This window comes from Hermetia illucens, chromosome 3 (genome assembly GCF_905115235.1).
Source record: "Hermetia illucens chromosome 3, iHerIll2.2.curated.20191125, whole genome shotgun sequence".
Taxonomy (NCBI): Eukaryota; Metazoa; Arthropoda; class Insecta; order Diptera; family Stratiomyidae; genus Hermetia; species Hermetia illucens.
The window spans coordinates 71489184-71509065 of NC_051851.1; the positions used below are offsets into that span (position 1 = coordinate 71489184).

A 19882-nucleotide genomic window follows, 5' to 3' on the forward strand; every position below is an offset into this window, starting at 1 on the left:
AATAAAGTGAAGCGATGGCGGCTTTACGGTTTCTTACCAGGGCAGAGGCAAATCGTCAGACGCTGCCTCACCAATGCCCTGGGAGCGGCGTGACCGTAGCGGCTCGCAGGTGTTGAGTGCTCCTATATATAATTCGTAGAACACGACATGACTACGAATTATATTGAGCGCAAATCCGCCTTATTGACCAAAGCTTGGCCAGAGCTGAAATATTCGTTTTGAGAATGAGTCGTCTCGTGTTCTACGAATTATATAAAGGAGCACTCAACATCTGCGAGCCGCTACGGTCACGCTGCTCCCAGGGCAGAGGTGAGGCAGCGTCTGACGATTTGCCTCTGCCCTGGTAAGAAACCGTAAAGCCGTCATCGCTTCACTTTTTTTGAAAAGTTTGGGTGCAAGCCCTAAGCGAGGGGTCCGTGGACCAGGAAAGAGGGAGTAAGTTGCTTCCCATTTGGTCCGGTCCAGCATTAAGTTGATGCGGACTTAGGACCCCCTCATTCTCAAAACGAATATTTAAACTTAAATAGTTGTCATTACTTGCTTTTCATTGATTTTGAGATGGCTTCGAATAATTTTGGAATTCTTGTATAAAAGGGTATTTCAAGAAACTTGACAATTTGTATCAGAACGATATGTATGGTCGATGAATGTCTTACATGGGGATAAAATCATCGAACAAGTTCACATAAAAACCTTCTAGACTACTATTTTTGCTTGAGCATTGGCGGAGTCCCAAATCTGCATTCAGTTGATGTCGGACTGGACCAATTGCGAAGAAACTTTCTTCCACATTTGTGGTCCACAAACCCCTCGTTTTTATACAAATTTTCAAATTGAATGACTGATGGTCTCGTCCAAAGTAGGGACAACCCATCAGACGCTACTTCACCTCTGCTGTGGGAGCGTCGTGGCCAAAAGTGGTTACTAATGGTGGTCGCAAACACGAACTGGATGCGAATTATATTCAGGTGAATTCCGCCCTATGCTCAGACCCAAAGTAGGCTAAAGCGAAATTATTTTTGTTTGAGGACCCCCTCAATTCCCTCTCTTCCTTGTGATCATGCATAACGGAGCGATTACCACAAGTATCCACTTTCGATCATTCTTCTAGTCATAGATTGTTGGCTTGCCCACTTCTAATAAAGAAGAGAGCGATGAAGCAAATAACCCACCTATGTAGGGCCAACGCGGAAAAGCGGTTGATTTACTTTGTTCTACCTAGAGTCAAATACATTTTATATTTTAAGATGGTGCTTTTCTATTTAATTCGTCTCTATTAGAAATGTTACCCCGCATTTCTCTTTCCCTTCTCTAATTTAAAATCTTTTTATTTTTGCTCAAGGTATGATCTAGTTGGTGTCACGGTACATACGGGCACTGCCGATGGTGGACATTATTACAGTTTCATTAAAGAGCGAAACGAACAGAATTCGCAACAAGAACGATGGTTTTTATTCAATGACGCGGAAGTCAAACCGTTTGATCCATCGCAAATAGGAGCGGAATGTTTCGGAGGAGAAATGACAGTAAATAATTATGCCAAAACCTTATCTTAATAAATATTCACACATTCTATACTTTCCAGAGCAAGACCTACGATTCAGTCACTGAGAAATACTTAGATTTTAGCTTCGAAAAAACTAACTCTGCTTATATGTTGTTTTATGAACGTCGTGTACAACGAAACGATACCAATGAAAACGCGGTGGCCGGCGGTTCAAAGCCAGCATACCAATCAATATGTAATAAAGTCGAGTCAAGTCCAGCCCAAGAGGTTGGCAAATTGCAACTAGAAGATAGTTCCGTAGCAGCAGTTAGTACAGCTGAATCGAAGGCTTCAACAAGTGCTTCGGCAAATCATGCGGTTGTCGTTCAAAAGTTACAACAACAAATCAATTCGTCAACAACAATTCAAAATGAGACTGATTCTTCATCATCCTCCTCTCCTGTCAATAGTAATTTAGTTGGATTTAATAATGCTAATAAAATTTGTGATATAGACGTTAAGAGTAATAATGCAATGAAGACTACATCTGCGTCGCCATCATCATCGTCATCATGTTCATCAGCTTCTAATGTAATCTCTCACACTTCACAACAACAACCTTCACCATCTGTTGCTACTTCACCGCCATCATCGAAAGCACCGGGAACAGGGTCAACTTCTTCAGGTTCATCTATTGCTGAATATAAGACTTTGCTCAGTAAGGAATTGGAAGAGTGGATATGGCAAGACAACCAGCATTTTCTGCAGGATAAAAACATTTTCGAGCATACCTATTTCAAGTACTGTCTGCGGATTTGTATTTAATGAATGTTAGAGTAATTTGGTTGATTTCAGTTTTATGTGGCAAATCTGTGGTCAAATACCACAGACACTACTCACTCAATCCGATGTCACATGTATGGTAGCCGAGCTGTCCGTTTCGTTCTTTATTGAGACTTTCATACATGCTAAGGAAAAGGTAAGCTTGATAGAAGGCTGGGAAAGAATATTTGAAGATTGAAAATAACAAATACGAAATGTCTCGTTTTTGGCTTAAATGTATATTCACTGCACAAACATCGCAGTTGTTGTTTTATCTGTGCAAGGACTCTCCCAAATTTAAATATTCAATATTAGAATAGTAGCTAAGAAACAATTCCTATACGTTGTCAATTATGCTGATATCCGATTTTCGCATTTTAAAAATTATTCTCAGCCGACTATGGTCCTATGGGTAGAATTGTTAACAAAACAGTTCAATGCAAGTCAAACCGCCTGTGAATGGTTCTTAGGCCATATGTCCACAGAGCCCTGGTGGCCCGTACAAGTACTTATACAATGTCCCAATCAGATGGTACGACAGATGTTCCAGCGTCTCGTAATTCATGTTATCCAAAGGCTAAGGTACGTAAATGGCCAATGTTTTTTTTTTGTTTATTAATAAACTTTTGTTTCGTATACAGGCCAACGCACTACTCACTTTATCTACAAACAGAGAGCAGCGAAGACGGCAAGGAGGAAATTGGGAATTGCTCGTGTGTCACACGTTTTATAAAATCACTTATTTTACTATTGGAACATGGTGCTAAAGCTCACTTACGTCATTTATCTGAATTTTTCGGTCTTTTATATGAGTTTTCACGAATGGGAGACGAAGAGACATTGTTTTTATTGAGGATTAATGTGATACGAAGTGTTTCAGATTTTTATTTAGGAAACAAAAATCAAGACTCGGTGAGTGGAATTAAATCAATCCTTTTCATAGTTTATTATTCATTTTCACATTCAAATGTAACCTTCATCATTTAAATTCATTATATATTTTCAGGTGGACGCCGGCTCAGATAACGAAGACAATTCATCCGACGAAGCATTGTCGGCTGATAAAGCTCGGCCTGCCTCTTTGGATAAAATGATTGCGCTGGTAGCATCACTTGTAGAACGATCTCGAGGGCCAGATTTTCGCTTACATCTTTCACCGAAAGATTATAGTGCCGTAGCTGGTGGCAAGGTATAAAGTGCTAATATAATTTTTAGTCACGTTATTCGAAATTCTCTATTGCAGGGTTTCCCATTCTTGTATCAACAAATCAAAGACAATATAAATCCACATCAAACCCGTCATCTGATCTATGCACTTTGCCGTTGGGATGAACGTTTGGCTAATCAAATCATAACAATGTTGTTTGCATCCGTTACTAAGCACACGGAATTGTGTGGGCCATTCTTTAAATTACTGACGCTTTTGACGGAACCACAAGGTGGCCCATCCGGTTTGCCATGTTTTTCACAGTTAGTGTTACAAAGAGTTTGGGATGCGGCCGAATACTGCCCACAATCTGCCTTGGACTGGCTTGCAGTACAAGCACCACGGAATAAAATTGCACACGCATGGATTCTACAATCGGCTGAAAGCTGGGTAGAACAGTTTTTAATGGCGCATAATAATTCGAGAGTGCGAAATGGTGAGTAGTAGATGATAAGTCCAAGGAAATTATTTAGGAGGTTCGCTTTTAAGTGTCATTTTTAGTCTTCTATGATTTAAATGTGGATATGGTTTAGGTTGTATATATTAATTGGCGAATGGCGAAAAGTTTTCTTACTGAAAACGTACAGATTCTTATGCAAACGTGTTTCGCTCCAAGAATTTTTAACAGAATATCATATAATCCGTGTTCGAAGATAGCTCCTTAATTTTATAAACCAGTTTTTCAGATTAACAGGACGGAGGCTTTATTTGGTCTGTTCCATTCTTGTGATTTTCAAACCGTGCTATTAACACCCAATTCCTAAGGTTTTGTCCTTGCGCAAATCTTGCATGTATTGATCTATTCATAATTTCATTCCGCGCATACACAGTTATTTATGAGACTCATGTCCAGTCTAAGCTTCACGATCCTCCTGTTATACCCGAAGTAATGGCGATGGCTTAGATGGATTTAGGAAGTCAACGCACACATTTAACTGTTGCCTGCGTGAGTTGGAGTGGGTTTAATATTTTTCCCCGTACGAGAAAATTATTTGGTCGCAGGATCTACATAATTCAGCTTTTAATTATCCAGTACCATTAAATATATTTCTTTAGATATTTTAACACAACTGAGGAGAGGGAGGCTTGAGTGACAGCGGTGCTCCCCCGCTTTTATTAGAACCGGCAATTACATACATATTACGTTGCCCATAGTTGGTCAGTGTTCAATCTGTGATACATGGCGTGCTCTCTAGTTGAGTGAATTTTCTTATAACGGTATATGCTTTAGCTTGAAGGAGCCTGTGTAAAGCGATTACTGTGTCTGCTCGAATTTTACGAGGCATGCGAAAATGTAATCTTGTAGGGAAAGTATTATAGCACGAACAGCAATTAGTGAGTCCTATTATGATGAAGTTGACCTCAATGTTAAATTTTATTATTCTGTACTCCAACATCTTCCAAAACTCTCCAGTTCCTAGTGCGTTAGGGGTTCCAGTCCAGGGAGCTAGGGGTCCAGGATATCTTGCAAGGTGTTAATCACGAATTTTGGGGTATTTCCTACACTGTGTATTTCTAAACACTACTCCTGCTAAGGATAAATTCAAGAATGTATTCACATCTTCGGTTGGCTTCTGCTTCGCCAAATTTGGTTGGACGGCGCGATTGATGAGTGGGTATAACCTCAGCCTCAGCCCCTCAATTTCTTTGCTCTGGGTTCGGATCCCAGGCATGGATGGCTGTGTGCTTCTTGTGTTTGTCTCGTTGCTATGCCTTTATCACTTACACAGCATTATGTGTGATTATAATGAAACAGAAGCGCAGTCTCATTGAAAAAATGGATGGAAAGCCAAAAATAATTCCATTATACTCCACTAAGGAGCGAACAGGAAGCACTAATTACGGTGCAAGATTAATGGTTTTTCAGCGTGAGTTCTATAAGGTTATCATAATTTATTTTCCGTTGTGTCAAAATTTAATTCGGTTAGAGTTGACCTAAACGCCAGCACAAGCACAGTTTAGCTCAGAATGGGATCGTTAGTTGCAAGGAAATTGATAACAATTTTAGAGAAGAAAACTTAAAGGAAGTGGAAGGATTTTCTAGATCGGTCAGAATTGTCTATACAGAATATTCCGAAAATGACTTCTTTTTGTAAATAAAAGGTGAATAGCGTTATCCATTAAAATAGAACCGCCTGAAGCTTCACTCCTTCTGGTTTCAAATCAACTTGGGAAGAGCTTCAAACCATAAATCCTCCTCAAGAATTGGCCTTTTTTACAAGAGATTTTGAGTACCGCGAAATCCAAGCAGAAGGCAGTCATTAATTACAACACCTACCGAGGTCTTTGAAGCATTACGCAGATCCTAGAACAAACGCTGCAAGTGGAAGCAAATCTCGGGAATTAAAGTGCAGAGTGCACCTTAAATTTTTTTTCGCACTAGACAGGGCAGCAAATAATTACAATTTGCTATGACACGCATTATGAGAGAACTTGGAGGTGATCGCAAGCTGATGGTGCTGTGAGACGGGTCGACTACCCGTCCACAATGACGACCAGCTTAAGAGATGGAGGAAAAGTTTCACCGGAGTTCTTAATCGTATAACATCTGGTGAAATTCCACCTATTGTGGATGGAGTCATCTAATCGGACGGACTACTCCTAAGAAAAGGGAAGTTGCCGGTCTACCTTGTCAAAAACCAAAAACCACACTTGATTATGCCTCCTGTTCATTCCTTTGTGGAACATAGGGCACGAGATCGAGAGACTGACGGCCACCATATTTCCTATGTTGAATTCGTTTATGTGGCCGTTAGAACAAAATCACTTTGATAATATCTTAAGATTAAACCCTGGCAAGTAATGTAGGGCTCCCGGATTTATTTGCGTTAATTATTCTATAATATGTACGAATAAATCATCATTGACTTATTATCTGTTTTCCTCTTGAGATGAACATTCGGACTGTGGTTCACTGTAGTGGTAACACCAAATACAATCTATAGAAAAAGGTTTCAGCAGTTCCCCTGTGGCTCCATTTTCGGGGCACAGATAATGCTAATTAGTTAACTTCGAAAAGTACATATATAAAGATAACGAATTGAACTTCCTAACAATCAGTGAAAAATGGAGGTAAATAGGACCTTGCCCACAATGCCCGGTGGTATCCAAATCCCATTCATGCAAAAGATAGGTGTACACTTTTTTTCACCAAATATAGTCATGTGAGGTATCAAATGAAAGGTCTCGATTAGTACTTTCCGAAGCCCGTCTTACTTTTGACATTTGTTGGAAAGGCGGGGAGTGCAGGTGGTCGAAATGGATCATCTCTTTAACGGACCCATTCTCAGAAACTACTCAACCCAAAAATCTGAAAAAATCTAAATCCATACCGATATCCTTTCAAATAAAGTTAATAATAGTATTTTATTATAATTTTTAGTAATTTGCTGAAAACCCCCCTTAAATTCATCCTAGAATCAATGTAACAATATAGGGTATAATATAGAGCATAATCCTACCAAGTTTGGTGGAAATGACGCTATTACTAACAAGGTTATAGTAAGTCAAAGTTGTCGCTTCTTTGCAAATTCAAGAGTTCGAATGTCGATAGGAGCGGAGGAGATAGGAGATACTACCGGCCAGCATATTCAGTAAAAAACTCTCCCTAACAATTACTTACTGCGAATATTTTAAAAAAATTAAATGAAAACACTTAGATTACAATTTTCTTTTAATTTTCATTCAACAAATTGCCTGTCGTCTTTTTGCCCGTTGAAAATAAATTTCTTTTTAAAGTTTTGTGTGAAACGAAACCTTATTAGAATGGATTCGATCTGTCCGCCTATCTGGCACATCCGATTTATTTTGAAACGGCTGAACATATTGTCACGAAATTTGCTGAGAATGCGTGGTCTGTAAATCCTTTACATGCGAAAGGGGGGTGCGAATTTTTTTTTTTTACAGAATATGGCCACGAAAATTCTGAACAAAGCCACGGTGGAGTATCTGAACGAAATCTAGGCCTTAAAATATATCCCTTTCCGAGCTCTGCACAAATAAAGTTAATAATTGTATATTAGCATTTTTAGAAAATTGACTGGAACCCCCCCCCCCCCCCCCCCCCTTCTTATGTTCACGCTAGAAATACAAAATTTAGCAGTGGTTACAACATAAGGCAACATTTTATGAAGTTTGAAGGAAATTCAGCGATTATTGACAAAGTTATAGAAGGTGAAATTTTTACATTTCATGTCAATTTCGAGCATTCTAAAACATGTATGATGTCATCATAGAATATCAATTCGTCAATGCAACATCAAAGTGAGCTCATATGAATGGGGGTCAGAGGGAAATACTTCGTTTTGGTTTTCTAATCATTTATATATCGCCTAATTCAAATAATCTCTATTCTTCTATTAGCTGTATTCAATATGCGTACTTTATCTGTACATATGTATGCTTTTGTGTACGAAGTAAATCGGAAGTTTGTGTACAGCAATGTTGATTTGTTTAGGGTGATCATGATATCTAGGTCTGTGATATGTACGTATATCTTGTAGTTTGAAAAAAATATGAAGTAATATTTTGAGTTTGTAGCCATATGGAAAAATGTGCGTAGAAACTTTCTCACATAAGATGAACACAAAATCTTTATACCCGAAGCACCAGCTTCCGGTATTGTTGCCGTTCCACATCTGGGGTTTTTTGTGATCGACGTATTAACGTACGTCTCATATCTAAAATTTACCTCAATGCCGGCGGCCCTGTCGCCCTTTATGGTTTTGAGAGTTGGCCGACTATAAAAGACAATGAACGGTGTCTTGCAGAAATGCGGACGAAGATGTTTGATTGGACTAGTAGCGTAAAACACCTTGATCACATCCGAAATGAGGATACCTGCGATCGATATAAGGTTGCACCGATCGTGCGAGAGAAGCGTCTTCATTTGCCAAGATTGGTCTGAACATCGAAGTCGATGGTAAGCGACCAAATGGCCGACCGAAACAATGGTGACTTAATACGTTGGATCGGAATTAGAAAGCCTCGCGACTGCATCCAGATCAGGCCTTTGACAAAATAAAAAGGCAGAACCGATCACGAGGAGCCGGTCCCGCTTGTGAACGGAACAAAGGATAAAGAAAAAGTGTTTGTTTTTTCATTTTTATTGCTCACATTTCCAGGCCCGAAACTGAAATAAAGTAAATATCCTTCAGAGGGAATAAGGTTTTGCCATCAAGTGGAAAAATGTTAAGTTTTTGTGAAATGCAACACGGTCAGAGTTTATGACGCCCAATCATAATGAATCAGGCACCCTTATTGTCAGTGCCAGTTACCTGCTCAGAGCTGAGCGATTTAAATATCTGGTACCAATGCTATATTAGTCAATGGTGAACTGTGTTATGAAATTGCTTCATGCAACTTGGATGAAGTGGCGTCCCACAACAGGCGCACTTTGTGATTGACGTATCAACGAACGTTTCAAATCCAAAATTTACCAAAGTGTCGTCCACCCTGTAGCCCTCTATGGTTCTGAGTGTTGGTCGACTATACTGTGTGGATAAGTATTTCCCGGTAACATCACCTCAAGGTACTCTTTCGCCACTTGGTCTTAGGCATACATTAAGGATGCTATCTCGGAGGCCATCCTGTGAGTCTTTAGTTGCAATTGAAAACATACGGAAAGAACTGGTTTTCCTGTGTTGTTGATGATCCGACTAACGTGAATATTTTTTGCTTCTGGTTTTTGTTTTTTTACTTTCGAGATGTTAATCTGGTATGAAGATTTAAATTAGTTTCGAATCACATGAAAAAAACAGCATAATTACCAATAATTTTTCAATTTTATCTTTTCTATATTATTCATTTTATCATATTATTATTTATCTATATTATTCAATTTAGTTATTTGAAAAATCGCAATTATTTCTCTTTTGCAGCTGCATCTTATCTTCTGGTATCTTTGGTTCCATCTCAATCGTTTCGGGCAAACTATCGGGCACATTCGCTTCACAAATTACCCTTTAACATACCACACAGGTTTGTCATCGATTGCGGTTTGGAAGCTTCTTCTTTTTCAAATGGCAATTTATTATTTCAGGGAATTGAATGGTGATGCTCAAATAATACTTCACACCATACTCAACCTTTTGCTACGGTTACTGCGATCGGCTCGAGCCTACACAGACATTGCCGTACATGGCACAGCTAAACTAACGTCTTATTTCACATTACTAACCTACTGCATGGTCTCAAAAACGGAGAAACTGATGGTATGATATTTTTATTTTAGAAGAAATTAAATGATTAAAAATGTGAATAAAATTTCAGTTAGGACCATACATGCGTGTGCTGTGGGAACTTTTCCATCCTCGTTTGTCGGAACCTAGCGTTCCAGCTCATCACAACAAACATGCTCTGCTCGCTTTCTGGTATCATGCAACCAATGACTGTCCGGAAAATGCTCAGTTGATTGCAAATTGTCCAGATATAACGCGCAATATCGCATTCAACTATATTTTGTAAGATTTTATTAATATTTATCCAAATCTCTATGCACATTAGATCATTTGATTTTTGCAGAGCTGATCATGATGACTCCGACATTGTTGCATACAATCGCGCTATGTTACCAGCTTACTATGGGTTACTGCGAATATGCTGCCAACAAAGCAGAACCCTCACTCGACAATTGGCAGCACATCAGAATCTCCAATGGGCTTTCAAGAATATTACTCCGCATCCAACACAATATCCTTTAGCAGTTGATGAACTGTTTCGTTTAATGACACTTTTCGCAGCCCGACATCCGGATGCGTCAGAACAAGAACAACGAGAAGTATCTAGTTTCCGACGAACTACACTGTCAGCGTATTTAACAGGCTTAGATGCGCGAGTGTCCTGGAGTACTTTGATAGCAGCCTTACGAATATTGGGTACATTAAAGTTCAGATTCTAAAAAATATCAACAATTTATTTTTATCAAAAGCCAATAAGTAGATAAATTTGCAACCAATCTATATTTGTGTCTTTTCAGTTGACAACGATGAGGATCGTTTGTTTGTAGTCTACAATGGAGGCATTGAAATGTGTTTTGATGCCTTACACACGCTACATTCCATGTATCACGAAGCAACTGCCTGTCATGTATCAGGCGATCTTCAAGAGCTTCTAACAGAACTTGTGCTACTAGTTGGAACGCTGCGTCTCAGTTCACGAATTGATCAGAAGAAACGCGCCCAAGCAACATCATCTACGGCTGGACCGAACGCTCCACCCATTAAAGGCTTGAACGAAGCCGTGAAAAGACTGGCTACTCTACTAAACACCTACAATCCACCGGAAATGAGGAATCTAACGCTAGACGTTTTAAAAGAAATCGTACGAAATCCAGATTTGGATGTTACAAATATTTTAGTCCCCTTATTCACAAACTGTCATTTATCTGCTCAAAATGCTCCCAATTCGATTGGTCCGTTGGGACCATATTTTCCACGTAGTGGTACAAAAGCACCGTGGCCGTCACTTTCTAAAAGTGCTCCCCGTCCACCTCGACCAATGGTGCAAATGGCCATTCCACAAGGACAAATCTTGCAAAAAGGAATTGATAAGGAATACGATATGCATTTGGAAGCACTCTATAAACCCTATCACGATTTCTTAGATATAATGATGCGTATGGCTGTAAATACGAATCAGTTGAATGAGTCGTTAGTGAAGTTAAGCTGTCTGGCTGCCATCGAAGCTGCACCTCTACATTTTAATTTATTCCCGAAATTTTGGGTGGGGATTCACAATACTGCTAGCACAAATAAGTAAGTTGGGATGCAAAACTTATTGCCAACCGTTCGAGTTTTCATTTTCATTATCTTTCCAGGTACACCGAGCTATTAGTGAATAATCCAAATTTAATTGAGTATGTTGACATTCTTTTGAGGGATGAACGAATATCTTTAAATGACCCCGTTATAAGGAGTTTTGTAGAAATTTATTATCCAAAAGTAAGCTGATCTTGAATTCCTTCTAAGAACTGGCGTTAATAATTATTATTTTACACTTAGATTACTTCTGGACTAGCTATATCGCGACTGATATATTCTATTAGCTATAAACTTCAATCGAAAGAAGATTCCGATGAACTGTGTGGTGATTTACATGCGATACGTGTTATAGCTCAAGCGACAGGAGTACCAACATCCGTCCGTACACAGTTGCGTGCTGCACTGAAAGCAGCACTTGCAAAGAATCGAGAAGAAATTAAAGATAAGGGTGAGTAGATGTGTTTTGATTAATAACTGGTTCTCATATGACATCGCCATATGAAATTCAAATTTATATTGTATGTATATGCAAATGATTCGTATGTTAGTTCATTGGTTGAGAGTTACTTGAACACAGGGGATCGATTTCACATTGGGTGATTTCACCCTTTTTTGTCAGCAATACCTCTCAATTCTACGTACTTGTCACGTTTGGTGTTGTGAGTCCTTAATATCGTTTATATGCAGCGTTTTTCTCATCGATTGCCAGCATTTTCAATATTGAACCTGATAGCACGGGTGAGAACACTACTCCTAGTATTTAGTATTCAGCATTGATATCTTACTCTTACGAGATAGTGGTTGCTGTTGTAATTTTTCCCGCGATATGAACGCATTTTTTCCGGCCGGTGCAACCCCATATCGATCGTGGATATCCTCGTTTTAGATGTGATCATGGCATGTTATGCCGCAACATCTTCGCCTCCATTACTACAAACACCGTTCATTGTCTTTTATAATCGGCCAACGCTCAGAAGAATAGAGGGCGATATAGCGGACGGTATTGCAGTAAATTTTGGATTTCAGACGTTTGCTGATGCGTCGATCACAATGGACGCCAGTTGTGGACCGCAACTTCATCCAAGTTGAACTAATGTGTGAATTCCTTAATGTAATGTAGTTCACTTTTCACTGAAAGCATAAATGATACATACAGTGATAGGGTCGGTTTCATTGATTCAATCTGAGACCGTGTTGTATGAGGAGGTCATTCCATTTTTGAACAAGTTGCTCAAGATCAGCTTTGCTATGAGACACCAACGTCGACAGGGAGACGAACACATTTTGAATGTTCATAATCTTTCCAAAGCCATCATAATTCGATACTTCGATGTATGCGAATTACGCACCTGTCCCGCCAAAAGACGGATGCAAACTTTAGGCTTGGCCTCGACCAGCTCCGTTTGGCTTCCCCTGCCCTGTGAGTTGAGGTTTAAGAATGCACTCAAAGTCTTCCCTGCTTGCCGTAAGAGGCGACTAAAAGGGAAAGAAATTTGTGGGCTAAGAACCTATAAATTTTGATACTTTTCTGCTACAATCCTCAATAACGCCTCGGATAGCGACTGACGTCACGGTTACGACCTTTAGCTAGACTATAATTGGCTTTTGGAATGTGCGCACGCTCCTCTTTTTACCTGGGAACCGGTTTCTGACAGACTTCTGACTGCATGATTCCTTTCCAGGTTAATGAGCACCAGAATTGTACAGCGCTATATACCAGTGGATACTTCCGATTTAGTGAAGAAGGATGCTTTTTACGAGAAATAACACGCAGTTCAGAAGAGGCTTCATAAAGGTGACATTGTAATCGTGTTGGGGGAGCACGGCCTTGGCGATAGTAATGATAATGGTTTAGGGTTTGTAGATTTCTGTAACTTCCACCGCCTCGTCAAAGGTAGCACAATGTTCGAGCACAGAAACTGCCAAAGTTGGATTTCAACTAACCGACATCGGACGAGTAATCAGCAGTAGATTTAGGAGTTGTCTTTTGGATGTGCGTAACAAGAGAGGTGCTAACATCAACCTTGAAAAGGATCACCATTTGATCATCGCTTACGTTCGCTTGTGTGTTGCACCCGCCGCTTCTCGCAGTATTGGAGAACTTCAACATCGACCCTTATATGATCCACCTGCCACTCGACAGTGGGAGGGCTATTATATCTTTCTAATGGCCCGGCAGATACACTGAGTAAATCACCTGAGAATAACAATAAGCATTGAGCCGCCATCAAAATGCTCTTTTCTCTATTGCGCTGGTGAGGAAAGTGGAAGATGAAGTAGAATGCAATGATATCAGAATTGGATACCGCATCACGAAGGAATTTGCATGTGGTCGAAAATCTTTCGACGGTCCTGTGAAGGACGTTAAAGGTCGACCCTTCATCCACGATGACGAGCAACTGAAGAGGTGGAAAAAGACCTTCACCACGGTTCTTAACCGTATCACATCCTGTGAGGTTCCTCCTCTTGTGAATGAAATGACTAGCGACGGTAACATGCGAAACCTTTCCCAGAGGTGGAGGAAGAAAATGATAGTTAAGTTTTCAAAGAAGGGCATCCGTTTTAATTGTGACAATTGCAAGGCTATCCATGTTTCCTTTGCAAACATTGTACCTATAATAATCCTGAAACGCATCAAAGAACATTTTGAGGCGGGTTTCCGCTTCGGTTTCTCCTGCATTGACCACATCCACACTCTACGAATCATTTTGGAACAGTACGCGCAGTTTAGATCTTCGCTTCACTTGCTCTTCATTGATGTCGAGAAAGCTTCCAATGTGTGAACATGAACATTCCAGAAAAACTAATATCTATTATCAGAGCGACATATTATGGCGCAAAATGATATGGGATGCACCGAAGTAAAATCTCAGAGGATTTTGAGGGTTAAAGCCGAGTCCGCCAGGGTAGCATCTTGTTACCGATATTATTTCTTTTTGTTGTTAGTGGCGTTCTTCATGATCCCTTGTCCGAAGGACGCGTAAGGATTCAATGGACCATAATATCTTTTCGCAAACATCTTGATTATCCGATTTGGAAAGAGAGTCAAGAAGAGTTGAATAGAAGATAAACATCAACAAAAAAAGTTCTCAGGCTGGCGGGTCCTCGCACTCTCCCTATCTGGGGGGAATATCGACAGTGTTGATCAATTTTTATATCTAGGAAGCGTGTGCTAACGCTAAATGTGGAAATGCAGTTATCTTAACACCAAGATCAAATTGAGACTGTCACTCAAAGGCTCGAAGACTTCGTAAACACCTATCTGCGACGTACCATCTGTAGGCAGGCCTTATATAATAATAAAGAATGAAACATACAGTCCTGGCATTCGTACGCACTGTGATCAGAAGGCGGAAGTGTTAGTGGATAGGTCACACATTAAGAATGCGCCAAGTAGTGAAATCCACTCTCCCAAGATAACTGACGGGTGGGTCACTCGAAAGGGCACTTGGCGCGAACAGTAGACAAGGAGTGAAAACGTCTCGGGAAGTCGTCGGGGAGCTGAAGGGTATTTGAGGTAACCGCAAGCAGTAGCGTGTAGATGTAGTTGACGCGCTATACACAGCAAAGGGTAAATACTAATCCCTTTTCTCCGGTATCATCATTTTTTTGCGTCCCTTGCCTGGTCTTCTCGAATTTGTCCACTAAAATTTTAATCGAGCTATTCGGAATATTACTTGCTTCCGGATATTCATTTGGAATCATTGTTTTGCTGTCCAGTCGCGAGCATTTTTTTAAAGCGCATAAGTCAGAGATTCGAAAATGTCATCTTCAACTCTAACAAATAAGTGCTCGCTCAGAACCCTACCAGAATTCTTTTTCTGGATGGACTATGAATTCTATTGAAGGCGGGCATTATTAAACATTGTGGTATCGTCTATTTGGACTAATTTCGAGTCGTTGCTGCATGTTCTCCTCTCTACCGTTTTGTGTCTTTCATCTAATAAGATATTGCACCTTTTTTATATGCAAATAACTTTCCCTCTTTTTGTTGCTTAGCATTTTTTTCTTGAATTGAATTGTTTTTGTCGACATTTTTTCATCGACGTCTCGTCTTCTCCAACTAGTGAACATTCTTTTAAAATTATTCTCATCATCCACATAACAACAAATTTGTCTCCAATCTCGCATTCGGAGCGTATTCTTTCTGAAGTCCGTTGATCTTCTATATGATCTTGGAACAGCACCAAAAGATATTGGAATTAAATGAATTCAAAACCATAAATATTGTATCCGCACGACTTAGTGTTTAGAGCGCTAAGGTGATGTCAGAGGGATTTCTATCATAGGCTGGATGTCGAAAACCGTCCACTCAACTGTGAATCACTCAGATATTGACTCTGTGTAATAATACTGGGAACCACAACGCTGACCACGTTGTTTGCTGCCGTAAGGTGTCAGTCTAGAAGTGAAGTGCCCTAATACGCATCAAGCCTAAGTTCAAATTAGAATGTTTCACAGTCGTTTATTTAAGAAGATGACAAAACAAAGACACATCAAGGATTAAGATATTTCTTAAATTTGACATTAGCTTTGATCTTAAATTAATTTTTCCCATTGTTTTTTCTTCAGATGAAATGCCACCGAATAAACGAATAAAAATAACACCACCAGAGCAGCAGAAGCAGCAGCAAATAGACAACCAAACCGCAACAGCATCAACACAAGACACATCACCTACCACCTCAGAAAAGTATTCAATAGCTTCATCTCATATGTCCAACGATTCAATAGTAGGAACAAAATCCAAGCCTCATGACGAAAGCAATGATGCCGACGATGAGAATGAGGATGATGAAATGGATGTCGATGGGAAAGCAGACGAGGCGAAGAAATCGGCCGAAAATAAACTGGCCGAAGAGCGAGAAAAGGAGAAATGCTACCTGAAAACCATCGAAAGCTACATCGAAGCGATTCTGGATTTGATACAAGATGACGACATGGAAGAAGACTCAAACGATAATTCAAATCAATTAATTAAACCGACGTCGTCAAACACTCCACCTCCCGTTAATGTTCCACCTCCACCTTCGTCGTCGGATCAGCCACAAGTTAATCAGCAGCAATCTGCCTCGCCGGAGTCCACCTCTAATACAGTCCCAAATCCCGATAAACCACAGCAAAACGACGCTTAGGAGGAAAGAAAAAAAAACAAATAATTTTATTTTAAGAAAGCTTAAAAACTGAGGAAAATTTAGAAGGAAAAAGCAAAGTAAAATTATATCTTAATATATTTTCTACTCAGCTACAAAATAATACCAAGAACATAATTAAATTAAAAGTTGCGAAAGAAAATTATAAAACTAGAACTCAAGTTTTTTCGACGGCTACTATTTATGAATAATTACGATGAATGTGGGGAGCCCATGATACTTTGCAATTGGGGTTTCGTTTCTTTCCCTTCCCTTTTCCCAACACTTTTTTTGTATTTAAGTTTAAGTTAAAAAGATGCGTTACGGAAAACATGAAAGAAATATGTGGATGAACAAAACAAACAACGCGAATATTATTTGTAATTTATTTTGTAAAAGTACCTACGCTAGAATATCACATTTTTTTCATTATCTTTAAACTTTTAGTTGTAACAGTTTTAGATGAAGCTAGAAAGAGTGTATTAATTTGGAAAGCAAAGCTGGGATGATATCAAAGTTTTGTGTCTATACATGTATAATTAAAAAGATGAAAAGACTATACAATTAGATTTATTTCAAGTGGAAAATTGATTTTGTTTTCTTCTATACGTTCTTCTCTTGAATTTCTTTGTGTTTGTCTCTTTTATGTGGAGGAGGTTTCCATTTTGTATTGGTTTTTCTTTTTTTACACATGTTGTTAAACTAATGGATCTGATTGCTTATGTAAATGGAACGAATACAGTTTTTAAATACGCAAAAAGCAAAATTTCGTTTGCTGCCATTATATAACTTTTAACAAGCTAAGAGTTGAATGCATGCGAAGGTTATTCTTTCAATTTTTCCGTGTATATAAAATATAATTCTATCAGATTATTATCATATGTAGAAGTGAATGGAAGTTTTTTATGAGCATTTTCTTCAAAACGGATCTTGTTGTAATATTTATCAACGTATTAAAAAGGATGTTTGTCTAAATCCTATGAAAATCAATGAGTTTTATATTTTATAATAATGACGACGATGTATTAGACGTTCTCAAACAGAGGCATAATGGAATATAGAATGTCGACTGAACCGAAATTTCCAGAAGTACAAGCACATCATAATTATCTTCATAAAGGACGGAACAACCGGTATCTGCTCTAAGCCTGTGTTAATAAGGAGCTCCAGACATCTCGGTTTTGCGCCAAGGTCCATCAATTTCTTTTTTTCTTCAGCTTTTGTCCCGTTCACAAGCGGGGACGGCTCGTCGTGATCAATTTCGTCATTTTATTTTATCAAATGCCTGGCTTTTAAATCCCCATCCAGCGTATCAAGCCACCGTAGTTTCGGCTGGCCTTTGGGTCGTTTACCATCGACTTCGATGTTCAGAACAATCTTGACAAGTGAATTTCCGTTAACGCGAATTACATTACCATATCATTGAAGACGCCTCTCTCGCAGGTTTTCAACGATCGGTGCAATCCCATATCGACCGCGGATATCCTCATTTCGGATGTGGCCAAAACGTGTCACACCACTAGCCCAACGCAACATCTTCGTTTTCATTACCGCAAGACGGCGCTGCCGCTGACAGTGATTGTGCCTGTTCCATGAGTTTTTATTTAGATTCAATCTGATCTGATCATTCCATTTTGGGAAAAGTAGCTCAAGACAATTTTTGCTATTAGACGCAAGGAAAACATTCTTTGCATAAAGCATTGTATAGGACGCTGGACATTGAATGACCCGTGTGACAATGGCCATAATAAGAACAAAGAGGAGAGGGCGCTGCGTTGATGAGCACCAACAGACACACGAAGCTGTTTTGATACACCCGCCACACTTAGAACTCTACTTTTCGGATTGTGGTAAAACAATTGAAACCAGCGCATGAGTTCTTCGGTACTGAGTGTTGTCAAAGAGCAAACCAGATGAGTTCGTGTGGGACTCGGTCAAACGCTTTCTCTAGATCCAGAAATGCGATGCTTCTCACGGTGTTTCTCCATGAGTAACCGCGCAAGTATGTATTACGTCAGTAGTTCCGCAGTTCTTGACAAATCCGGTTTGATTCAGGTTGTTTCAACGATTTCGAGAATACGGTTGTCAAGAATGTGTTCAAAAATCTTCATGGTATGTGAAAGTAACCGGATCGGACTGTAATTTGAACATTCTGCTGGGCAACCTTTCTTTTTCCATATTGGAATTGTGGTACTTTCTTGCCAGTCAAATGGTGTCCTACGTTCCTCAAGCACCTAGTTCACTGAAGAATTCACTGAGCCACATTGTTGGGTCTCACCTCTTCGCTTTCTAGAGCTCAGATGTGGTGTCGTCAGGTCTCGTTGCTTTCCCCGATTCCATTCGTTTTTTGCCACCTCGACTTTAGTTGCGTTGACAGGTGGAACTAGTCCAAATGTCGGCAATGATTGTGGAAGCATAGAATGATCAAATTCTTCACTTGAACTCGACTCGAAATATTTTCGGCATCTATCTGTCGCGGCTCGACGGTCGGTAAGCAGAGTACCGTTCTTGTCATTAACGCAACAAAAGTGTTCGATATCAAGTATGCGTCTGCGTCGGCTTTTGACAAGTCGATGCAGACCTCCCTCGCCATCCTGAGTGTCCAGTTTATCGTAAAGATTTTTGTAATGGACTGCTCGGGTGACACCGAACCCTTTCTTTGCTTCCCGGTTGGCATTCTTATAAATTTTCCACTTCGCGAGCGTTTTATCGTCGAGAAGCTTGTGGTAGAGGCGTTTCTTTTCACGGACCTTCATTTCAACATCGTCATTCCAAAGTCAAGTATCTCCGTTGATGTTTCGTTTACTTGCCTTGGTGAACCTGAGGGTTGCAATTTGTGGATCGTGTCTTTCATTTGGTTCCACATTCGTATTGGTTTGTAATCGCGTAAGTGAGATCATTTCTTCTTTCTTTTCATGAAATCGCCACCATTTAATGCGCCGCGGGCCAGTGCGTTCCTCACGCTGTTTTATCGGTGGCTTGATTCGTAGGACGGCAATCAACGGCCGATGTTGAGGTGTGATGGTCTCATAGGGAACGGGTTTGCAATCATTGATGGTAGAATGTCGTCGTCTTATGAGAATTTTACTATTCCCTCTATAAAATGTAAGAAGATGAGACAATCGTTTGATGAACCATGTATTCATAAGTACACGATCATGGGTGACCGCAAAATCGATTATACGCCACCTTCATTGCGCGCTCCAAATCCCTTTCTCCCATGGCACCTGTTACCGTCTGCATTTTCAGCCACATGACCATTAAGGTTGCTGGCAATGATGATATAGTCATCATCAGGCACGTTGCAGATCTTTGCATTGTGAAGTTACCAGAAGGCATCTTTCTCAGCATCAAGTCGACCTGTCTGGGGTGCGTACGTGGTGAAGAAGTGAATAGTGCGATCAACTGATTTAGATTCTCTCCTGGGAATGGTGAACTTCATCAGCCGGTCATCAAATCGTTTGACTTCTTTAAC

General features: G+C 39.8%; 1 protein-coding gene across 5 annotated transcripts in view; it reads left to right on the plus strand.

Annotated features, from left to right (window-relative positions):
- The window catches only part of LOC119652369 (ubiquitin carboxyl-terminal hydrolase puf), a 51612-nt gene extending 34215 nt beyond the window's left edge, over positions 1–17397 (plus strand). For all 5 annotated transcript variants that reach the window (XM_038056462.1, XM_038056465.1, XM_038056464.1 and 2 more), the window contains exons 14-28: positions 1343–1526; positions 1586–2286; positions 2342–2465; positions 2703–2890; positions 2950–3220; positions 3315–3497; positions 3552–3951; positions 9395–9494; positions 9556–9727; positions 9786–9976; positions 10038–10390; positions 10492–11269; positions 11332–11455; positions 11516–11723; positions 15848–17397. In XM_038056462.1, the coding sequence (XP_037912390.1) occupies positions 1343–1526; positions 1586–2286; positions 2342–2465; positions 2703–2890; positions 2950–3220; positions 3315–3497; positions 3552–3951; positions 9395–9494; positions 9556–9727; positions 9786–9976; positions 10038–10390; positions 10492–11269; positions 11332–11455; positions 11516–11723; positions 15848–16410 (4540 nt within the window). In that variant the 3' untranslated portion in view covers positions 16411–17397. The remainder of the gene's footprint in view (positions 1–1342; positions 1527–1585; positions 2287–2341; positions 2466–2702; positions 2891–2949; positions 3221–3314; positions 3498–3551; positions 3952–9394; positions 9495–9555; positions 9728–9785; positions 9977–10037; positions 10391–10491; positions 11270–11331; positions 11456–11515; positions 11724–15847) is intronic.
- Positions 17398–19882: the final 2485 nt, after the last annotated feature.